The 18,801-nt window shown below is 37.4% G+C and overlaps 1 protein-coding gene across 5 annotated transcripts in view; it reads left to right on the forward strand.

Moving 5' to 3' along the window:
• Positions 1 to 18,801, forward strand: part of RUFY3 (RUN and FYVE domain containing 3) — an 83,115-nt gene that overhangs the window by 34,767 nt on the left and 29,547 nt on the right. For all 5 annotated transcript variants that reach the window (XM_061192354.1, XM_061192353.1, XM_061192356.1 and 2 more), the window contains 5 exons: positions 11,706 to 11,879; positions 12,667 to 12,784; positions 13,612 to 13,713; positions 16,377 to 16,500; positions 17,636 to 17,697. In XM_061192354.1, the coding sequence (XP_061048337.1) occupies positions 11,706 to 11,879; positions 12,667 to 12,784; positions 13,612 to 13,713; positions 16,377 to 16,500; positions 17,636 to 17,697 (580 nt within the window). The remainder of the gene's footprint in view (positions 1 to 11,705; positions 11,880 to 12,666; positions 12,785 to 13,611; positions 13,714 to 16,376; positions 16,501 to 17,635; positions 17,698 to 18,801) is intronic.

An 18,801-nucleotide genomic window follows, 5' to 3' on the forward strand; every position in this document is an offset into this window, starting at 1 on the left:
AGATTATGTGAACTTGCAGTTGCCCAGATTACTCATCTCTCTGAGCATTGGAGTGGCTGGGACATTACTTGAATTAGGGAAATAATATACTTGTATGAAATAATACCTCATCAAGATGGCTGACTGGTTCCTTGATACATTTTGTGAGTTAAGACTTGATGTCCACCATTTTGAAAAATGGAAGGAACATAGCTAAGAAATTTTCTTAGCATCTAGCACTGTATCACATAGACATTCAATGAAGGTTTATTTTAAATTAAATAAAAATTTTAAACTTACTTATGGAGGACCATAATAATTTTGATAGCTAACAATTTTTTATTCCTTTTTTTTTTTAAATTTTATTTATTTATTTACTTTTGGCTGTGTTGGGTCTTGGTTGCTGTGCGTGGGCTTTCTCTAGCTGTGGCGAGCAGGGGCTACTCTTCGTAGCTGCTCATTGCTGTGGCTTCTCTTATTGCAGAGCATGGGCTCTAGGCTCGCGGGCATCAGTAGTTGTAGCACGCAGGCTCAGTAGTTGTGGCTCGTGGTCTCTAGAGCGCAGGCTCAGTAGTTGTGGCACACGGGCTTAGTTGCTCCGCGGCATGTGGGATCTTCCCAGTCCAGGGCTCGAACCTGTGTCCCCTGCATTGGCAGGCAGATTAAACACTGCGCCACGAGGGAAGTCCCACAATTTTTTATTCTTAGTACATCCCAAGCATTTCTAAATGCTTAACATACATGAATTTGTTTAATCTTCAAAACCCTATCATTATCTTATGGATGAAGGAAGTAAGGCCTACAGAGTTAAGAAACTTTCCCAGTGGAATACTACTCAGCAATAAAAAGGAACAAACTATTGATAACCTGGATGGATCCCTCAAGAACTATGCTGAGTGAAAAAAAAGCCAATTTTAAAAGTTACATACTATATGATTCCATTTATATAACATTCTTGAAATGACAGCACTGCAGAAATGGAAAACAGTTTAGTAGTTGCTATGGGTTATAAGGGGGTAGGAGACAGGAGGGAAGTGCTTGTGGCTGTAAAAGGTCAAAGTGAGGGATCCTTGTGATACAGTTCAATGTCATATCCTGGTTGTGATAAGTTACTCTAGTTTTGCAAGGTGTTACCTTTGGGGGAACTAGGTTAAGGGTACACAATATCTCTCTATTATTTCTTACAACTGTATGTGAATCTATAATTGTCTCAAAATAATAAATGCAAAAAAAAAAAAAAGAGAGAAGAGAAAAGGAACTTACCTAGGGTTCCACAGCTAGGGGAAGAGTTCAAGTAGAGTTCAAACTCCAACAGGCTAGCTCCAGAGCTTGTGCTGTTAACCACTATACCAAAGTTCAAACCTAGTTGGCTCTCAAAAATACTTTTTCATCAAAATTCCATACACACATCATTTATTTCTAAATATCTAGAACAAAAGTTTCATGAAACAACATATAACCTTACACTGTAGGACATACTAAATCGATTTTTATACCCCACTAAGGGGTTGTGACCTTTAATTTGAAAGATAATCCAGTATCCTGTAGTGCCTCTCTGGTGTATATCCATTTCAGCCCTAGCTACCAAGATATAAGGAAAAGAGCTCTTCCAGCAATGCCAGTCTGTTGTGTTCTGTTCCCAGCCTTTAATTGTTGGCACCCTTTAAAGGCCAGTTACCTTGCATCCTTCTATTTCTCTTTAAACCATCTCCTCTGATGGAAACATCTTATTTCTAATCATTGGTACTATTATCCCTTGGCTAGTGATTATCCCAACCCAAACTTTAGTTTGTATTTACAACTATGTGATGAAAATTATGTTTAGGATGCTTCCACATCATTGTATCCTTTATTGTATCCAAAACCAAGCTGATTTTACCCCTTACTTCCAAAACAGTCATTCAATTTTTTTCATTTCCATTTTCAGCACAGTATTCAAGGCTCACAGGGCAAAAACTTTAGGTTATTCTCAACTCCTCTGTTTCCTTAACAGGTCCAATTCTTCAAGTGAAGCCATTTTGATCCTCTCCCCCAAATTCTTCAGATTCACTTTGCATAATCCTTTCAGACTAATCATCCTGAAACAAAGTTCTAATCATACGACTTCCCTGCTCAAAACCTACAGTGGTTCCCATTGCCTGCTTCCTGGATATGCAGGTCTAGTTTTAGAGACCTGTCATTTGACTTTACCCTTCCTGTTTTCCAGTTCTCCCCAGGAAGAACTCCCCACTCCATTCTTATTTCCTTCACCTCACTTCACATACCCATTCTCCCCACTTGGAATACTTTCTTCCACATTTTCTGTGAATTTCATATTTAGGGTCTGCCTCAAATCCTATACTGGAATTTATCATGCTTTTAACTATATTACTTTTGGTGTTGTCTCATTTGGAGCACAAGTGTACAATATTCCAGGGAGTTAAGTTAAGGGTAGAGATTATTCCTATATTTTGTCAAGGTTGGGGTTTACTCTACTTACAAACTAAAAAATTAGCCTATTTCTTGGATACTGGCGAAGGACACGACAAAAGACTTTATTACTCATGACACTGCAAGAGTCTGAGCATCAACACATTTGTGTCAGTTCCTCTTGCGCCAGAGTTGCACCTGGGAGACACTGTATCGCTTAGAAAAATGCTACACATGTGGTGGTTCTGTGTTGCAGCTGAGGAACACAGTTTGGGGAACCGTTGTTTTTATAGGAAGCAGTAGGGAAGCCTCCTCTCTTAAGATGATCAGTTGCATAAACAACCCTGAGAAATGGCCTGGGTAAAAGAGCCTTGAGAGCCTTGCAGTCTTGATACAACCCATAAAGACATGTAGTAGCACAAGAAGTCCATGGAGGATTGTCTGTCTCAATATCTTACAGGTTAGATATAAAGAAATTTGTAGCTTCCCCAATATCACTCAGGGAATATGAGAGAGACAGCTCTAACTCTTCTAGATCAGAGATCTAACTGTGCTAGATCACTGTGTTGCCCCCTAATATTTAACTTATTTCTATGGAGTAAATTGAGCAGAGTAAGGAACTCCTGAATTTGTACTTATCACCTAAATGTCTTATGTTGCATCAAAACAGAGAAGACTGACTATTGTCCCAACTTCTAGACGTTCCCAGAAATCTTCTGGGTATTCTTCTGTGGTACGGAATTCTTCAGGTAAAGGTACTTGAAGATGTTTGGGAAACTTTCCCAAACTAAAATTGATTGTATTATGATATGGGAGGCCAGTGAAGAAGAAGAGAGTGTGGTTTCTTAGGAACTCTTGGGCAAGCTGGAATTAGAAACGGACATTTTTTAAAGATTAGAGAAATGGATACCTAAAAGAAAAGTGTTTTCCTCTATTGCTCACATTTCTGACACTAAATGTGTGGGGAGGTTTTCCCACACCCACCAGTTCTCCAGCACCAGTTCAATTCTGACACTGTCTACTTGGGGTTAACACAGACTCCATAAGAGGCCCCCTCACTTTAGATGCCAGTCACAAGTCTAGGTTGTCACCTGTCCTTCTGACCAACCAACTATAAATCAGAGGTTTCTATGACCCCACTTCAAGTTTTATAATTTGCTAGACTGGCTCACACAACTCAAGGAAAGAGTTTACTTGCTAAATTACAGGTGTATTATAAAAGAACACAACTCAAGAACAGCCAGATGGAAGAGATGCATAGGGCAAAGTATGTGGGAAGGAGCATGAAACTTCCATACCCTCTCTGGGCACATCACCCTCCCAGCAACTCGATGTGTTCACTAACCACAAGCTCTCTGAACACTTTCCTTTAGGATTTTTATGCAGGCCTCGTTATGTAGGCATCATTGATGAAATCGTGGTCTTTGATGTTTGAGCTCTTTCTCCAGCCCATCTCCCCTCCCTGGATTTGGAGGTGGGAGGGAATGGCTGAAAGTTCCAACCCTCTTATCACACCACTGGTTCCCCCTGGCAACCAGCCCTCCCATCCTTAGGGGCTTTCTAAAATTCGCCTCATTAGCATAAACTCTGTGTTTGAAAGGGACTTGTTATAAATAACAAAGATGCTCCTTTTATAATACCTTTAACTCTGGAGCTATTTCAGAACTAGAAACAAGAACCAAATATAACAAAGATGCCCCTATGGCTCTTATCACTTGGGAATTTGCTAGGGTTTTAGGAGCTCTGTGTTAGGAACTGAGGGCTTAGATAAATAGAGAAATTGATTGATTTCTTATTATTCCACAATACCTGACCAAGAATAAGTAAGAGTACATAGACAATGGTTTTGGAATGTTAAATAACCAAATAAGCTTGTTCATTTCAATGCTAATGCCAATCAAAAGGGGTTTTTTGGTTATGTTCAGGGGTAGAAAAAAGCAGCACTAGACTCTTATTGGAGGCTAGCAGTTAAACCTTGTCCTGAAGCAAGAGAAAGCAGAACCTCTTTTTTATTTTTAATTATGGAATTTTTCAAGTACATAAAGTAGAGAGAGTAGCATAAGAAACCCTAACGTTTCCATCACCCAACTTCAATAATTATCAATATATATTTTTTTAATTTATATTTTTGGCTGCGTTGGGTCTTCGTTGCTGCTCTCAGGCTTTCTCTAGTTGCGGCGAGCGGGGGCTGCTCTTCGTTGTGGTGCACGGGCTCTAGGCGTGCGGGCTGCAGTAGTTGTGGTGCGCAGGCTCAGTAGTTGTGGCCTGCAGGCTCTAGAGCATAGGCTCAGTAGTTGTGGCGCATGGGCTTAGCTGCTCTGCGGCATGTGGGATCTTCCTGGACCAGGGCTTGAACCTGTGTACCCTGCATGGGCAGGCAGATTCTTAACCACTGTGCCACCAGGGAAGTCCCACCATTTGTATTTCTTTGGAGAAATGTCTATTGAAATCCTTTGCTCATTCTTTTTTACTGGGTTATAGTAAGTCCCCTACCTACAAACGAGTTCCGTTCTGAGAGCGCACTTGTAAGTCCAATTTGTTCATTAAGTCCAACAAAGTTAGCCTAGGTATCCAATTAACAAAATCAGATATATAGTACTGTACTGTAATAGGTTTATAATACTTTTCACACATTAATACATAAAAAAACAAACAAAAAATAAAGAAAACATTTTTAATCTTACAGTACAGTAATCTTACAGACGTCTGAGCTAACTTACATGATTGGACATGGGAACGCACGTTTGCATCTTTGAAAGTTCTTGACTTGAAGGTTCGTGTGTAGGGGACTTACTGTATTTGTCTTTCATTGTTGAATTATAAGAGTTCTCTACATATTCTGGATACAGGATCTGATTTACATTTTTTCCTCCCATTCTATGGGCTGTCTTTTCTTTTCCTTAATGGTGTCCTTTGAAGTGCAAATGTTTTTAATTTTAGTGAAGTCCAGTTTACTTTTTCTGTTGTTTTTGCTTTTGGTGTCATCTAAGAAACCATTTGGTCATATTGTATAATCCTTTTTGTATGTTGCTAGAGTTGGTTTACAAGTATTTTGTTGAGAGCTTTGCATCTATATTAATAAGAGATACTGATCTGTTGTTTTCTTATGATGTCTTTGTCTGATTTTGGTCTCAAGTAATGTTGGTCTCATAGAATGTGTTGGGAAGTGTTTCCTCTTCCTCTGTTTTTTGGAATTGTGAAGAACTGGTAGTAATTCTTTAAATGTTGATAAACTTCAGTAGTGAAGCCATCTGGTTTGGCCTCTTTATGGGGTGTGTTTTGTATTATGAATTTAATATCTTTACTTATTATAGTTCTATTCAGATTTTCTATTTCTTCTTGAGTCAGTTTTGGTAGTTTATCTTTCTTAGAAATTGTCCTTTGAAATTGTTTCATCTAGGTTGCCTAATACATTGGCATACAGTTGCCCATAGTATTCCCTTATAATCCTTTTTGTTTCTGTAAGGTCAATAGTAATGTCTCCTCTTCATTTCTGATTTTAGTAATTTGAGTCTTCTCTCTTTTTGTATTCGTCAGTATAGCTAAATATTTGTCAACGTTGTTGATCTTTTCAGAGAGCCAACTTTGGGTTTCACTGGTTCCTCTCAATAGTGTTATTTGCTGTTGATTTCTGCTGTGATCTTTATTATTCCTTTCTCCTGGGGGCTTTCTACTGATAAATGTATTTATTGGTTGGCCTTGAGGAAGCCATCTGTGAAATCATGGAATTATGACATGCTAGAGCTAGAAGAGCTAGGTCAGTGCTTCACAAACTTTAATGCCCATACAAATTGCTTTAGGTTCTGTCCAGAATCTGATTCAGTAGTACCATTGGAGCCCAAGTTTTCCCATTTCTAAAAGCTTCCAGGTGATGCCAATGTTGATGTTCCAGGACCACACTTGGAGTGGCAAGGATCTAGTTCATTTGGTATCAGAGTCGTTGGTGGGGTTTTCCAAACCATGTTGTTTCACCCCATTCCAGGCATATTAATGTGCCCCCTGCTTGAGAATTAGTGCTGCAATTAGTCATTATGATTGGTGCGGGTGTGTGATGTCTTTATAAAAAAAAAAATTACTGAACAAGTACGTTTACAGATGAGGAAATTGAGGCCCCAAAGAAGTAAGATTCCTTGCCTGGCATCATATAGTAAGCTAATTAGCACAGATGATTCATATCAAACAGATTGAGTAGTGGGTGGATATAATCTTTCTGATGATAAGGCTTAATTTTAGCAAAGTACATCTTTGATTATGCTATTACTAAGGAAAGGTAGCAATCAGGATAAATAAATTAGTGGTTAAATTTTCTTGATGAACTCCTTTAACAGATTTCAACCCAGAGAAAATATTATTTAAGTGAATTTCCTCTTTATTATTCTTGAGTAGAAGCTTATGTGATATCTGAAATGATATTAAGGAAAATAGATAAATACAGATATAGATACATATATAGATATTCTAAGGGTCCTAAGACTTTATTGATTATTTTTAAATGAGGATTGAGTAAAAGTTCATAATTATTTTGTACAAATAAGTGTCATCAGACTAGTTAAATGGTGTTTTATTAAAGATCTTTTTAGTACTTTCAGTGATTTCTTTCACTATCATGGACAACTCATTTTATGCTTAATTTTATACTCTAAGAACTATTACAGCAAAAGTTCAAAGTAGATTTATTTAGGAATCATTGGTCTTCAGTCATTCTGAACATCAAGTAAGCTTTCCTTTCAATATCTTTCTGTTAGTTGGTCATTTTAAATCTCATATTAATGCTTTTAGGTTCATTGGGAAATTTCTGTAGGACAACTGTTTTGTTTCACATTTAAGATAAAAGTAACTGTTGTGCTACCTATGAATTATTCCCACTTTACCAAGAATTGGGTATGATGTAACATACTTAATATTAACATAATGTTAAAGATAACTTACTTTTCCTTCAATTATTCATAAAACATTTCAATATTTCTCGGTATGAACCTTAGTCACTGCACTATAAGGAGATAAAATAGGGTCTTGCTTAGATGATTGCTTTGCAGAACAGTGTGACTCACTGTCACTCTTAGCTATGTGACTTTGGGTCCATTTTTGTCATCACTATTGACTAGATGAACCACATGACTCCGTAAAGTTTGTTAGAATTTCCTCATATGGAAATTAGCAGCCTTGAAGAGGTGTAATGAAGACCCATACACTCTTAAAAGGACTTTGAAAACCAATATAGTTTATTATGTCTACAGTCATTTCTACATGGTTTCTTTAGTCCACTGCTCCTGCTATGTTTCCCACCAAGGTGATTTGTACCACCGTCCAAATGTAGAAACAATCAAATAATCACCAAAACTAGAAACACAGAAGTTGCTCTCCATTCTCTCCCCTTCTTCCCTCAATCCAGCTGGTGATCAAGTCCTGAAATCCTAACATTCTACCCCTAGAACATCTCTCAGAGCTAACTCCGTCTTTTCCACAAGCACGCACTGCTCCAATTCCATCCCATATTATAACTTTCCTCCTCAGCTTTTGCGGTAAACCCTTACTTGCTCCCCAGCTTTGAGTTTTTATTCCTTTTCGATCCATCTTCCACAAGGTTGCTAGAATGGCTTCTCTAAAATTCAAATCAGTGACATTACGCCTCACATCAAAATCTTTACTGACTTTAAGGTAAAATCCATATTCCTTAAACAAGGTCCTTAGCAATCTCTCCCTTACCTATTTCCCTTGTCTCATCTCACAACCCTTACTCACATGTATCATAAACTTACGGCATAATTTTGGTTTTCCTTAGTATGCCATGTTCTTTCATATTTCTGTTCGTTTACCCAAGCTGTCCTTCCATCCTACTCCCTTCACAGCTCTACTCCTAACCCTTCCTGGCCTGACTAATTTCTCTTTGTCCTTTAAGATTGAACTCAAAAGTCTCATCCTCTGTATTTGGCACCTAGTGATTTCTATATATTAATTTTGTATTCTGCTACCTCTGTGAATTATTACGTTTTTGTAAAAATTTCAGTTTACTTTGATTTTTTCTGGGTGTAAAATCAGATTGTATGAGAGCAGTAATATATGATCCACACTTTTACAGTTTATATGTCTCCAATTTCTTTATCTTCTCTAATTGCATTGGTCTGCCACTCTCAGTACAATGTTAAGTAATAGCCATGGGTAATGGATACTTCTTAAACTTTCCCTCAGAATACATCCAGTGGCAGAGGAAATTGTATGGGACTCACAGCTTGCCTGAAATCCTACATTACTTTCATATCTACTATCTTAGCCTTAAAAATATATATAAAATTTACATTTGATTCCATAGAATGCGTATATATGGCTTAACATAAAAACATTTTAATTTATTTGTCCTGAAATAAAATTAATCTTTGTTGAAGATGATAATGTTTATCCTGAAGTTTCAAGTATTCTCTGTAAGCTGCCCTGTTTTATTCTCCAGACATCTGTATAACCCAAGTTTGATAAATAGTAAGCACTTCGATGTCGAGGACTAGGTCTTTTATCTCTGGATTCCCAGCATTAAATACAGTATCTAACACCAAGTAGATGTTCAGTATTTATTGAAAAAAATGAATGAATGAATGAATGAATGAACAAAAGTTCACGTTGGAAAAGTAGTGTTAAATGTTAGCATTGTGAATAATTGCAATTTTAATTATTTTTCTCATAGAAAAGTATGACTGACAACATTGTAAAAGTCATGCACTTTAAAATAATTTTCTGGCCTATATAATAAAACAGAACTTTTTTAAGCTTTTTATAGTTAAAAGTATAAAATATATAAAAAAGATCACATATTATAAGTACTCAGCTCAATGAATTTTCACATACTCACCAATTTCACAAAACTAACACCCCACAAAACTAGCAGCCCTTTTTAAGAGCATACAGGGAATTCCCTGGTGGTCCAGTGGTTAGGACTCCACACTTCGACTGCAGGGGGCATGGGTCAATCCCTGGGCAGGCAGCTAACATCCCGCAAGCTGCATGGTGCGCCCAAAAAAACCCAGCCAAACAAACAGCATACATTAGTTCCACAAAATCTTTTTTTTTTTTTTTGGCCATGCCGCACCACTTTGATAATAGTAAGCATTAAATAATCATTGAACTTTTGCATTAGTTAAACAATTAATAATGAGCAATAAATTCTTTTGAGCTCTTACGTCTAGTTGTCAAATTACCCTGATTTTTGTTTGACTTTCTTTCATTTGTTTAGAGTAGTAGTTCTCCACGGGTAGGAGATGTCTTTCAGGGGACTTAACGGCAATATCTGGAGATATTTGGGGTTGTCATGACTAGAGGGTGCTACTGACATCTAGTGGGTAAAGGCATGGGTTGCTGCTAAATTTAATTCACAGAACAGCCCCCCACAAAGAGAATTATCTGACCCCCCACAAAGAGAATTATCTGACCCAAAATATTAGTAATGCCAAGGCTGAGAGTAATATTTTCTAAAGAATGGGTGGGTGGTTTATGTTTGATGCAGGTTAGTTCAAATAGGTTATAACACCATACTAATGGAGTCTAAGGTATCAGGAATTTGATTTCCCTAGGCACTAGTTCATCTTTCTGTAGTTTAATGCATCCCAGCCACTGACCAGATGTCCTAAACATTTCTGCTACTGATTACAAGAAGAACGAGATGAGGCAGTGTAGAAGAGCCGGTACCACCACTTCTGGAAAAATGCCTCAAAGCATCGTGTTTTGTACATATTCCAAATCCAGCTCTCCCATGTGACTAGTTCTCACTAGGTTAGAATTAGATTATGTACTTTGACTAGGAGCATTGCTTAATTTTGTTATTAGCTCCCTGAATTATTGGTCAACAGACTTAAGGCAGAGGGAGTGGTACCTTATGGACCGCCAGTTAATCCAACTTCAGCCACATTTTCTTATGTTAAATGGAGAATCCAGTAGCTCTCCACAAACATTCATGCATACCCACACACCCCTGCCCTATTCCTTTCTCCCAGGGATTATGGAAGGTCAGAAACAGTACAGTGCACATAAATGCTGATAATAATGTTGGAAATTAATATCTGATAAAGTTGTTCTTCATGGCTGTTTGTCAGGGGGTACTTTTTTGTGTATTTCAATGTCCCTTGTGAGTTTGTTCCATTCTTGACAAGTTGACCTACAGTGAACAGAGAGAGCCAGATTTGAGGCATGGCCCTAAAACATTTGTTGGTGTGCAAGAGAGAATTAGTGGCAACATACACCAATTCTGACTTTCCTAATAAAGTATCCTCTAAAATTATTACCTCAGAGAACACTACAACAAACCAAGATTTGTATAGTGGGCACTGTAAACCTACAAGTCCTTAAACTTAATGGAGAAGATGAGCTTAGAATTTGACTATTTGATTCTGCTTCATTTAACTGTGAATGCATATCTAAATGAAAACACTGTGTGAAGAAAATTACTTGGGACAATTTGAATGAAATCATCTCTGCTTTGTGCTGTAGCTTGTTTCTATTTTGGGAGCATGGCTTTTATTAGTACTGCTTTTAGTCCTCCTAAAAAAGGTAAAATATTTCATAGATCCCTAGGCCTTTTTCAGTTCGTATAGAAATTTAACATATTTAACTTTTGGGAGGATGTCAGGTAAAATGTGGTACTTAGTCCCTTTCCTCAGGGAGTTTATTTGGTTGATGAGAGCCACATGCTCTATGTTAAGTCTTAAAAAATCGGGGAGTTGATTAAGTTCTAATACTTCATTATACTAATAATGGTAATTATTTTTAGTTCATTTAGTAATGCTTAGTTTAAATAATAATGCTAACTAGTATAAATACTAATAATGCACATAGCGTATTTGGAACAAAGTTTAAGCGCTTTATCCTTTTTTTCTACATTGGCTTTATTTTTTAGAGCGCTTCACAAGCTGTAGAGAATGGGTGAGGCAGGGCAAGGGTGGAAGCAGCCCAGTGTGAAGGCTGTGCAGTACTGAGTTGTGATGGACCCAGGTTAGGCTGGTGACAGAGGCGGTGGTGAGAATATTAAAAGACTGTACTCAAGGCTCAAAATTTTATAAAATAAATATATTTTTTACTGTTTCACCAAGAATATTCCTAAGGGAGACTGGCATCTTTTTTTTTTTTTTTTAAAGCAAAGCACATGGTGGAGAAGAATACAACAACTAATAGTATAATTTGGTGCCAAGGCCTTGGTTCTTGCCAAGACACCAACAGTCTTACCCGCTCTTGCTTTTGCGCCATCAATGCAAATGTCAACCCACTGAACTTATACTGAATTTTTTAATGCGCTATTTCCAGTAACCAGGCTTCATCCTTTTCTCCTTTGGCTGCAGATCCTAATTATCTCATGGCTAACGAACGCATGAACCTGATGAACATGGCCAAGCTGAGTATCAAGGGCTTGATTGAATCTGCTCTGAACCTAGGGAGAACTCTGGACTCTGACTACGCACCTCTCCAGCAGTTCTTTGTGGTGATGGAGCACTGCCTGAAACACGGCTTGAAAGGTAGACCACGGCCTCAGAATACACATGTGCACGCACCTGTTTCCTAGCAATACATGTTCCAGAAGAGAAGCATTCCTGGTGGAGCCAAAGAATAAGAGGCTCGAATTAATATTAATCCATTGGAACGCAGCCGATGTGGGTGCAGAGATATGGTTGACTTAAAGGACGTATAGTGCTTAAAAAATAGATTTTTAAAAGCTAGAGCTGGAAGCACTGTTACAAGTCTCTAATTCAAGATGGCAGTTGTGTTTCACAGGTGGATATAGATCTAGAATGGGACGTGACTTGCCCAAGATCACACAGTGAGTGAGGGCAGAGCAAGTGCTAGAACTCAGATCTCCAGACTCTTGCGTCCATGCTCTTCCCACTTAACCCTGAGCTTTTGAGGACAGGACCTGGTCTTGTTCACCTTGGCTTCTTTTCCTCCTCCCGCTCCAATCTTTGATAACCTGTTCTTGGATTACATATTCTTTTCCACTGGACTGTTTTCTTCACTAATACCACACGGCTTTAAGCATGATATTGTTAAGATATTTTATTGTTATTATACAGCTAGTCCATAAATTCTTCCTGAAAGAGGAAGGACCGAGTCTTGGAAAGTAAGGGATTTTTGAGTTTTATGAAATGTTATCTATTATGAAAGCATGAATAATTTTAGAACTGTCTGATAATCTGGGATCAATTCCCGGAAAAGCGCACTGAATAGATGGGAGAGGGTATGTGTGTGTTGAGAGTGTGTTTATGTTGTGAAAAATATTAAAATATTGCTTTGTTTTTATCGCCTTAGCTAAGAAAACTTTTCTTGGACAAAATAAATCCTTCTGGGGGCCTCTAGAACTGGTAGAAAAGCTTGTTCCAGAAGCTGCAGAGATAACAGCAAGTGTTAAAGATCTTCCAGGACTTAAGTAAGTTTAAGGTTCAGTTCTGTGTGTCAGGGAGAACATTCTTCTTAATTACCTCCTTTAGGAGTGAGACTAAAGACAACGGTGATCATAATAATTTACTTCATAACAGTCCAAAATGCAAAATGCTGTTATGAATAGGTGATGTTACGAGAGAACTGGTAGTGTAGAATAATGAGAAGTGTGAGGGATAATTATTATTAATCTAAGAAAGGTTGTCTTCATGTTAAAATACCAATGTTCTCTTTTTTTTAAAGCACTTGTGGGTATCAGCTAGTGAGTCTCAAGAAGTTAGATCTAGGGAGGTGGCATGTTGGACTTAAGACAAACAATGTGTTTCATGAGAACCAAGATTAAAACAGTTGTCAAGTGAGCCTCAGGAACTGACACCCGGAACCTGCCTTGGGACTTGAAAAAAGAGTGGTAATCACCTTCCCAAATTAGACTGGTCTAATTGTAATCAAGTAGAGGTCTAAGTGGCCTGTGTCCTGATTATTGTTATTCGGGTCCTTACATGATCCATACTAAATTTATGAGGATTTACCAAAACTAGTCTGATGGAGCATTTTTAGTTTGGCCTTCCAGAGGTCTTGTCTTCAAATCATGGTCTCATTCAGTAGTTAATTCCTCACGAGAGCATTTGTCCCAAACACACCCCTGGCTCCCACTGGCCCACACGGAAGTCCTCCCACAGGAGTGTGGTGGGAGAGGCTGTGAGGAGCACATCCTGTGCACCGTATACTGGGGGGGCCCGTTAGCGGGAGTAAATGGACCTGCCCCACTGTGGCCTCTAGCTCTGCTACTTTTAGTTGGTTTCTGTGTTTTTGTAGGACACCAGTAGGCAGAGGAAGAGCCTGGCTTCGTTTGGCATTGATGCAAAAGAAACTTTCAGAGTATATGAAAGCTCTGATCAATAAGAAGGAACTTCTCAGGTATGAAGGTCTTCTCGTTGAGCTTCCTTCTTTTTCTCCCCATGTTCTATATCATATGAGGCTGGAGCATATAAAGTTATCATTTTGGGGGGTCAGAAACATTTGATTCATGACAATTTCACGTAGCTCAGCTGATACCTTCTCCCACATCACACACACACATACGCAAGAATAGATACTTTTATATTAAGTGTGTTCACACTGTCTCTGTGGCATATGTATGGTCCTTTGCAGGACAGGTCAAAACTTAACACCTTTAGAAAACGGGAAAGGCTTTTGACACCTTAGCATATACCCAGGCTCACTAAGACAGGAAGTTGACGTGTAACATTAAATTCAAATACACACACAAAAAAATTTCCAGTTGGGTCATAGGTACAAATGGGAAAGAGAAAACAATAAAGCTTTTAGAAGAAACATAAAGTAGACAAAAATTTCTTAAACACAAAAAGTTCTACCTGTAAAGGAAAAAATGGCTAAATTGGTTACGTTAAAATGAAGAACTTCTGTCCATCAAAAGTCACTCTTGAGATTAAGAGTGAGAGGTAACCCATAACTCTAAAGGAGATATTTGCAATACATAATACATATATTCAACAAATGATGCATACACATGGTGTATAAAGAACTCCGTCAGTCCAAAAAGAAAAAGGCAGACGAGCAAAGACAGAATTGGGTAAAGGACTTGAACAAGCCTCTCACAGAAGAAGAAATTGAAATGGCCAGTAAACATATTAAAAGATGCCTAACTTCATTAGCCATGTTGTAAATTCAAGTTAAAACAAGAGTGTGATAACCTCACACAACCACCAGAATGGGTAAAATGAAAAAGACAGATAATCCCAAGTGTTGGTGAGGATGTGAAGTAACTTTAATGTCCTGCTGATGAGTTAATTGGTATAGAAATTTAAGAAAACTGTTTGTCATCCTCTGTTAAAGCTGATCATGAGCATTCCTTGTGATCAAGGATTCCACTTCTAGTTATTATATCCAATAAAAAATGCATAGTTATATCCAACAAAAGACATGAACAAGAATGTTCATAGTTATTACAATGATTGTACCAGCCCCAAATGTTTGTAATAGACCCCAAGTATCTATTCACAGTAGAATGGGTAGGTAAATTATGGTATACTCATACAATGAAATACCATATAGCAACTACACACAGCCATATGGATTAATCTCACCAGTGTAATGTCGGGCAAATGAAACCAGACGTGAAAAATACATTCTGCATTATTCCATTTATATAAAGTTCAGAAACGTACATAATTTATCCTTCATGATAGAAGTCAGGAAAGAGCTACCATTGGCAGGGCAGGGGCAGTAAATGGGGAGTAGAAGGGAGCACAGGGTGGCTTTGGAGGTTCTGATGATGTACTGATTTTTAATATAGTGCTGGTTACATAGGTGTGTTCTCTGCGTGAAAACTCATTCCACTGTATTGTATGATTTGTGTACTTTTCTATATATACTTTATAGGTCATTAATATTTACTAAAAGAATTCAAGTACAGCAGACTGCCTCTGAGAAATATTATAAGAAGAATAAGTAATCGAGAATTTAAAGACATGGCTGAATTTTTCAAGAGCCTAGTTTTTACAAAAAATTGCACTGCAGATCCTAACATGGAGCATTGTTTTAATGTTGCTGCAGCTGCGTGTGCCATTGATTGCTGTTTTCTTGCCTAAGAAAATTAAACAAATCAGGAGAAAGAGAAACAGTAACCATTCAGGAGAGCTTATTTATTTCCACAAGGGGAAGGCTCAACTTTCCAAGGATCATCAAGCCTTAAAGTGGTGTAGGGTCTAGTGTTCAAGCTGTAGGCGGCTACAAAATTATATGATTCAATTGGGGTCTGAAGAATTAGCTCTTCATCCAGCAGAGCACCAGAGTAAATGGATTCAGTCTTACGAACTAGACAGAACACTTTTTAATACATATTTTCACTCACTTTGACTCAGCACTTTCACACCCTAGGTGTGTCTAACAGAAATGCATGTGTATATGTGCCCAAACCCATGTGCGGTAGTGTTCAGCAAAGCACTGTAGCCTGCACAACTGAAACAGCAAATAGAATGAATCCATTGTGGTATATCCCTACCATGGAATACTGCCCAGCAGTGAAAGTGAATGAACTACCACTGCATACAACAGTACAGCATATGTATTACTAAATCACTTTGCTGTACACCTGAAACTAACATAACATTGTAAGTCAACTATACTCCAATATAAAATAAATATTTTTTAAATATATATAAAATTAAATTTAAAAACTAAAAATAAAGCAGATCAGAAAAAAGGCAATTTTTAAAAAACAAACTAATCGGTTTTTTTAAGATCCATGAAAGATTGAAAAATTATCCCCTGGTGCGTTGCAAATACAGATATGTGGCAGAAGCATGAATACTCACTTCAGTGAAAATACCATTCTAATCACTCTTCTTTCAGCTGGACTGTCTGTTATCTAGAGTCTGTTCATGTCCCTATTATCTAAAATAAAGTTATCCAAGTAATCCTTGTTTTTACTTTTTTGCTGTTATTATAGATGACCATATTTAACCACGAGGCAAGTGCTTTTCTCCTTGTCTCATGGTTACATCATTGGATTCTTGAGGTTTTATTACAGTAGAGTGTTTCATGGATTTCTCTTACAGTGAATTCTATGAACCCAATGCCCTCATGATGGAAGAAGAGGGAGCCATAATTGCTGGTCTGTTGGTGGGTCTGAATGTCATTGATGCCAATTTCTGTATGAAAGGAGAAGATTTGGACTCTCAGGTATGAGGAAGATACTTGGTTACCTAGTGTGTCACTCTGAGTTCTGTTATCTCAGAATTTGGATTGATCAGATTATACCAACCAAATTAGGGGAACTTCTATGAGTCATAAATAGGATTTTCTTTATTTTTGATGTGAATATAAAAAATCTGTTTGTTTTTCCTTCCAGCTTGGCTTATTTATGCATAATGAATGTTTTTCAAATTCTTGTCTTAACTGTGATCCCCGTTAAAAATATTTTGCACAGGGTAAAATATATATATATATATATATATATATATATATATATATATATATATGTGCTGTGTGCTATGTGGTTCAGTGGCAAACATATGTATATATGTTTGCCATAGCATCTTATGGAAAAACCCAAACAAACTTTTTGGCCAGCCCAATATATGTACACACACATATAAGCCAAAACATATACACAGGGGTTTAGTAGCAGAATATTTTAAATAAGCAAGAGAGAAAGAAATGTTAAACCTTAATTTATATTAAGTATTCAGTTGACTTTCTTAGTCATGTCCTACTGACTTAATCTTGGTTTTTACTTACAACCCTTGTCAATTCTTTTTTTTTTTTTTTAAGGAGCAGCATTTTTTTTTTTTTTAAGTTACCTTTTCCAACTTTTTTTTTTCTTCTCTTTTTTTGGCTACGTTGGGTCTTCGTTGCTGCGCACGGGCTTCCTCTAGCTGTGGCGAGCAGGGGCTACTCTTCGTTGCAGTACACGGGCTTCTCATTGCGGTCGCTTCTCTTGTTGTGGAGCGTGGGCTCTAGGCGCGTGGGCTTCAGTAGTTGCAGCACACAGGCTCAGTAGTTGTGGCTCACAGGCTCTAGAGCACAGGCTCAGAAGTTGTGACACACAGGCTTAGCTGCTCCGCGGCATGTGGGATCTTCCCGGACCAGGGATCGAACCCGTGTCCCCTGAATTGGCAGGCGGATTCTTAATCACTGCGCCCCACCAGGGAAGTCCCGTCAATTCTTGATTATAATAAAACATTAAATTTTTATTAAAAATTTCTAGTAATTGTCATGACCGTAATACCATTTTGAGTGCCTAAAAAGAGACATTGTGTTATGCCTTGGGAAAAGTATCTAATTTTATATTGAATTCTGAACATTCTCTCTGTAGGTTGGAGTTATAGATTTTTCAATGTATCTCAAGGATGGGAACAGCAGTAAAGGTAGTGAAGGGTATGTACAAAGAAAATTAGTTTTCTTTTTTCTTTAATGTTCTTTGATAGTATTTAAAGTTTACAACAGTACTGCTTTAACAGATGTGCTGAAAGAATTTCTGATGAGATAGCTTTAATAGAATCTTGTCAAAAATATCTGACAATTATGCCTGCTAAACCCTAAAAGGGATTTTAGTTAAGTAGATTTTCCTACTATGTGGCTCAGGGGCAAACAAAATAAAAATTTTTATAAAAGGAATCCAATGCTTGGAAACATGGTTTTCTTGACCAGAAGGATTGCATTGCCAGTTTGCTTAAAATTTGCACTATTACATGTGCATTATGGGATTATGTAAAATGCTAATATTAGGGGGAGCTGAGTATATGGGAACTGGGCACTACTTTTACAACTTCTGTAAATCTAAAATAATTTCAAAATTAAAAGTTTTAAAAATATTCATATGGTACTTGGAAATTAGCGATCAGAAACTCACCTTTTACCCTTTATAAATTTAGCAGTTGAAAGCATAATTAGTCTGAAGTTTTTAACCTTAGGCATTGAGCTAAGATTATATTGCTTGTCCTTTAAGTAGTCGTAGTAGAGGTATGTGGCCTTGAATTTTGTCTTTCAGTTGAAAAGTCTGTCTGTATAACTTTTGCCTATTCTAGATTAGCTGGTCCCAGAAGTGAACCTTCTTTTTCCACACTTAATTTACTCATGTAATAATAAACACCTGATCTTTGTGAATGCCTTTTATACCATTCACTTTGAAGCCAAACAGCATTTAAAGGCAAATAAATATGTAGCCTTTGAGAACAATAATTATTTCACCCGAATAAGCTTAATTCAATTCCTATGACAAATGGAAAATTGTTATGATAAATAATACTAACAAAGCTAAAAAAAAATCTCTCAATTGTGAGAAGAAACTTTTTATTCTTTAAACGCCTCTAGTAGACTGTACATTATACCTATAACCTAAGTTATTAAGATATATAAGCTATAGCAAGAGCTTTATTAATATGCAGGGGTGGTTTCAATTTTAGACCTCCAAGTCTCTTGTTGATATGCCAAGGGGATTATACATCAGGTCTGTCTTCTGATTCAGTGTGTCTGTGCCAT

The sequence above is a fragment of the Eubalaena glacialis genome, chromosome 5, assembly GCF_028564815.1.
Source record: "Eubalaena glacialis isolate mEubGla1 chromosome 5, mEubGla1.1.hap2.+ XY, whole genome shotgun sequence".
Lineage (NCBI taxonomy): Eukaryota > Metazoa > Chordata > Mammalia > Artiodactyla > Balaenidae > Eubalaena > Eubalaena glacialis.